The 4,246-nt window shown below is 36.4% G+C and overlaps 1 protein-coding gene and 1 long non-coding RNA gene across 2 annotated transcripts; both read left to right on the top strand.

Moving 5' to 3' along the window:
- Nucleotides 602-3,372, top strand: LOC107643311 (eukaryotic initiation factor 4A-15). Its single transcript, XM_016346927.2, has 5 exons — nucleotides 602-765; nucleotides 1,129-1,198; nucleotides 1,309-1,415; nucleotides 1,624-2,054; nucleotides 2,430-3,372. Exons 2-5 carry the CDS (start codon nucleotides 1,131-1,133, stop codon nucleotides 3,063-3,065), a joined length of 1,242 nt encoding a protein of 413 aa, XP_016202413.1. The 5' UTR covers nucleotides 602-765; nucleotides 1,129-1,130; the 3' UTR covers nucleotides 3,066-3,372.
- On the top strand, nucleotides 2,061-2,361 carry LOC110264880. The gene is made up of 2 exons (XR_002351184.1): nucleotides 2,061-2,191; nucleotides 2,268-2,361. It is a non-coding gene; the product is annotated as an uncharacterized LOC110264880 (long non-coding RNA).

Below are 4,246 nucleotides of genomic sequence, written 5' to 3'. Positions count from 1 at the left end.
TAGCATGTAATATTGGTTAAATTTATAGAAAATCAATATATCCAACTAAAATGATATCATCTAATTGAATTGATTCAACAATTTTGTTTGTTTAGAAGATTTGATCTCCGAGTGATTTGTATCAAATTTGGAAACTTATCTTATAACTTCTTATATAAATAAGATTAAAATCAAGTGACATGAAAAAAAAAAAAAAACAAAGTGAAATTACGAAAAGAGAAAAGCTATGTTATGTTATTATCATATGGGGACTGAAGCTGCGAATGTGATTGGTACACGTGTTAAATGTCTTTGGCGGTGAAGATCCAAGGGTTCAGTAGGGTTTTGACCCGTGTGAGTTGACCGAATGCTCAGGGGTAAAGTTGGAATGACGATAAAGAACTACAGTATCGAAGGGTAGTATACGGTATAGGAAACATTTCAAGTGCACTGGGAGTACCGGTGCTCTAGTTGTTTTAACCGTTGATTTGAATTATAAAAATATATATAATATATATTAATTAAAATCAACGGTTAAAACAACTGGTGCACCGGTACTCCCCAATGCATTTGAAATGTTTCCTACGGTATAATGTAGTAGGGAACCACCCTTGTTTCTTTTCTCACTTTACAAAACACTCTCTCTTATTATCTCTCCTCAACTCCGCGGCGTAGATCCGAGGAGTTTGGGAAACCCTAACTCCGTTCAATCTTCTTCACTGCGAAAATCTTCGTCTTCGTCTTCTTCATCATCAACATCAACATCAACATCATCATCATCCGCAGGTGAGTCTCTTCTATTCCATCCTTCTCTGATTCAACGATCTTGTTCTCACAGTTGTTTCAGTCGCTTCCGATTAACTGTTTATATATATATTTTTTTGTTTTTCCTTCGCTGTTATTCGTTATTGTTGAGCGGCTGTTGTTTTATGCAAGTTAACGATTGTGTCATATTATGGTTCGAGCCTTTCTGAAACTAAACCTTTTTTGTATCAACGAGTGATTTCATCAATTTTTTTTCTGGTTAGAGCTTATGCTGATTTGATATTCCTATTTTTTTTTTTATGTTTTTGGTATCCATTAGGTTGTTTTTATGGCGCTGATACTCGTAATTTATTTGTGTGGCGTATGTTTTTGTTGGTGTTGCAGTCATGGCAGGAGCTGCACCTGAGGGAACACAGTTCGATGCTCGTCAATTTGATGCCAAAATGAATGATTTGTAAGTGATTTCGCTTTTTTCTTACTATCAGGCCAATATATTAGTTTATTTTTGTCTTTCGGGTTTAATTTATGGTGTTGTTCGCTCGCTCTGTCGGCTCTTGGATACAGACTCACAGCTGATGGACAGGACTTCTTCACATCTTATGATGAGGTGTACGATAGCTTTGATGCTATGGGTTTGCAAGAGAATCTCCTCAGAGGCATTTATGCTTATGGTAAACTTTTACTAGTCCCTTTAATATATATATATTTCATCGATAGTATAGTGCCAACATAGAACCTAGCATGGTGTTCGATCTGTTATGCTTTATTATGCTAAACTGCCTTGTTTGTTTGTCCCACTAACGTATTTGTCATGTACTTTTAGTTGAAATTTTAGAATGTAAAACTTCTATTATTAAACTAATATGGTTTGTTCTGTAGGTTTTGAAAAGCCATCAGCTATTCAGCAAAGGGGAATAGTCCCATTCTGCAAGGGACTTGATGTTATTCAACAGGCCCAATCCGGAACTGGAAAAACTGCAACTTTCTGCTCTGGAATCCTGCAACAACTTGACTACAGCCTGACTGAATGTCAGGCCTTGGTTTTAGCGCCAACCCGTGAGCTTGCTCAGCAGATTGAGAAGGTCATGCGGGCGCTTGGAGATTATCTAGGTGTGAAGGTTCATGCCTGTGTGGGAGGCACCAGTGTTCGTGAAGACCAACGCATTCTAGCCAGCGGTGTTCATGTTGTTGTTGGTACTCCTGGACGTGTCTTTGATATGCTGCGCAGACAGTCACTTCAGCCGGATCACATTAAAATGTTTGTGTTGGATGAGGCTGATGAAATGCTTTCAAGGGGTTTTAAAGACCAGGTACTTTTTTACTTGCTTGATGACTTCTGTTTTCATTTTTCCTTTTGTTATTAAGATATTATCGATCGTTACTGCTCGGTTATAGATACGTAAAATCATCCGATGCAAATTTGTCTGTTTACCCAAACCCAGCATTAGTTCCTACTTGTATCTGATCAATTGTACTTTCTGACTGTTTAATGATTATACTTTATATTTTCAAGTGCCCTCCAGTTTTTATATTTCCTTTATCAGTTAAAAGCTGACCCCCACTTAGTGGAATAAGGCTTTGTTGTTGTTTTTTATCTGCTAAAAGTTCTTATTTTGCGACTCTTAATTTCCGATTATTTTTTTTTGTATAATTTCTATATCCATTCTCTGCTTCCTTGTTATCAGATCTACGATATATTCCAGTTGCTGCCATCTAAGATTCAGGTTGGAGTTTTCTCTGCCACAATGCCCCCTGAGGCCCTTGAAATTACTAGAAAGTTCATGAACAAACCTGTGAGGATCCTTGTGAAGCGCGACGAGCTCACTTTGGAGGGTATAAAGCAGTTTTATGTCAATTGTGAGAGAGAGGAATGGAAGCTCGACACACTTTGTGATCTGTACGAGACATTAGCCATTACCCAGAGTGTCATTTTTGTCAACACCAGAAGGAAAGTAGATTGGTTGACGGACAAGATGCGAAGCCGAGACCACACGGTGTCAGCCACCCACGGAGACATGGACCAGAATACAAGGGACATCATTATGCGGGAGTTCCGTTCTGGGTCTTCCCGTGTTCTGATAACAACCGATCTTCTGGCACGTGGTATTGATGTTCAGCAAGTGTCTCTCGTAATAAACTATGATCTCCCTACACAGCCCGAGAACTATCTCCACCGTATCGGTCGTAGTGGTCGGTTTGGTAGGAAGGGTGTTGCCATCAACTTTGTCACGAAGGATGATGAAAGAATGCTGTTTGACATCCAGAAGTTTTATAATGTGCAAATCGAGGAGCTGCCTGCAAATGTTGCTGAACTCCTCTGATGAGATTTTGTCTTCCAACATGTCTGAGAAAAGCTAGTTTATGTTTGGTTAAGTGTTATGTAATGTTTCTTCTCCCCCTTCCCCAACGCCTCTTTTTTTCCTCATTTGGTATTTCCTTTGAAACCCTTTTTTAATGGGCCTAGTAAGTTTATTTAGATTGTCAGTCGTTTGGATATCGAAGTGTAAGGTATTTTAAATTGGAAACCGATTATTGCCCATTTTGGTGTATGGCTGTGTCGCACGTTTCTGTAAGGTAATTTATCTATTGGCACTTTTTGTGGCTTATGTTTGGCCTTTTCTTTAGGTATATATATTCTCGGTGTCAGATATACCAAGCTTGGTTTGTGTTTATTTTTGTTGGTGGTTATATAGAATCATCAGTTAGGTTACTACCTTTATTTTTGGAGTAAATAATCAAATTAGTCAATGAAAAATCATTCGTATTTCAAATTCACTTTTGAAAGATTTTTTTAATGAAATTTGTTCTTTAAAAATTTTATATTAATCATGTTAGTCGTTTTTTAAATTTATTTTTGAAAGATTTTTTTAAACAACATTATTCTTTAAATATTTTAAGTTAATCATGTTAGTCAGTGTATGTTAGTCAGTGTACTAGGTGTGTTAATAGTTAACTAGGATTACTAAGTGTGTTTTGATGTTATTTAGCGTACTACATCAATAAATTATGACGTTATTAGTAATAGAAATAACGGAATGATTAACATGGCTAATTTAAAATCTTTAAAGGATGAATTTGATTAAAAAAAATTTTCAGAGACCAATTTAGTTAATAAGTGATCTTTTAAGACTATTTAACCATTTACTCTTTATCTTCGTGTAAAGTACTAACTCAATTCTTGTCTTTTTTCTCCGAATCACAACGTAATCCCATAGAAAATACCTACTTTCAACGTTTACTCCTCCTCTTCTACTCCTGAGCTCTTTGTTGCTATTCATGGTGTTTTTAGGGTTCTAGAATTGCAACAAAGTGAGAGAGACGACGACACTCATCTATTAAACATCTTCTAGTGGAGCAAAATGGTGTTTTTTTGCTCACGTAGATGAAAATAAAGAAGCCCTTGTCATTTTTGCTCACGTGGATGAAGACAGATTCCGTCATAATTGATAGAAGCAAAAATTGATTAATAATATTTTTTTATAATATTATAATTAAAAGATAT

Source organism: Arachis ipaensis, chromosome B01 (genome assembly GCF_000816755.2).
Source record: "Arachis ipaensis cultivar K30076 chromosome B01, Araip1.1, whole genome shotgun sequence".
NCBI classification, from domain to species: Eukaryota; Viridiplantae; Streptophyta; class Magnoliopsida; order Fabales; family Fabaceae; genus Arachis; species Arachis ipaensis.
The sequence above is the reverse complement of the archived record's forward strand: the minus strand, read 5'-3'. Positions and strand labels throughout refer to the sequence as shown.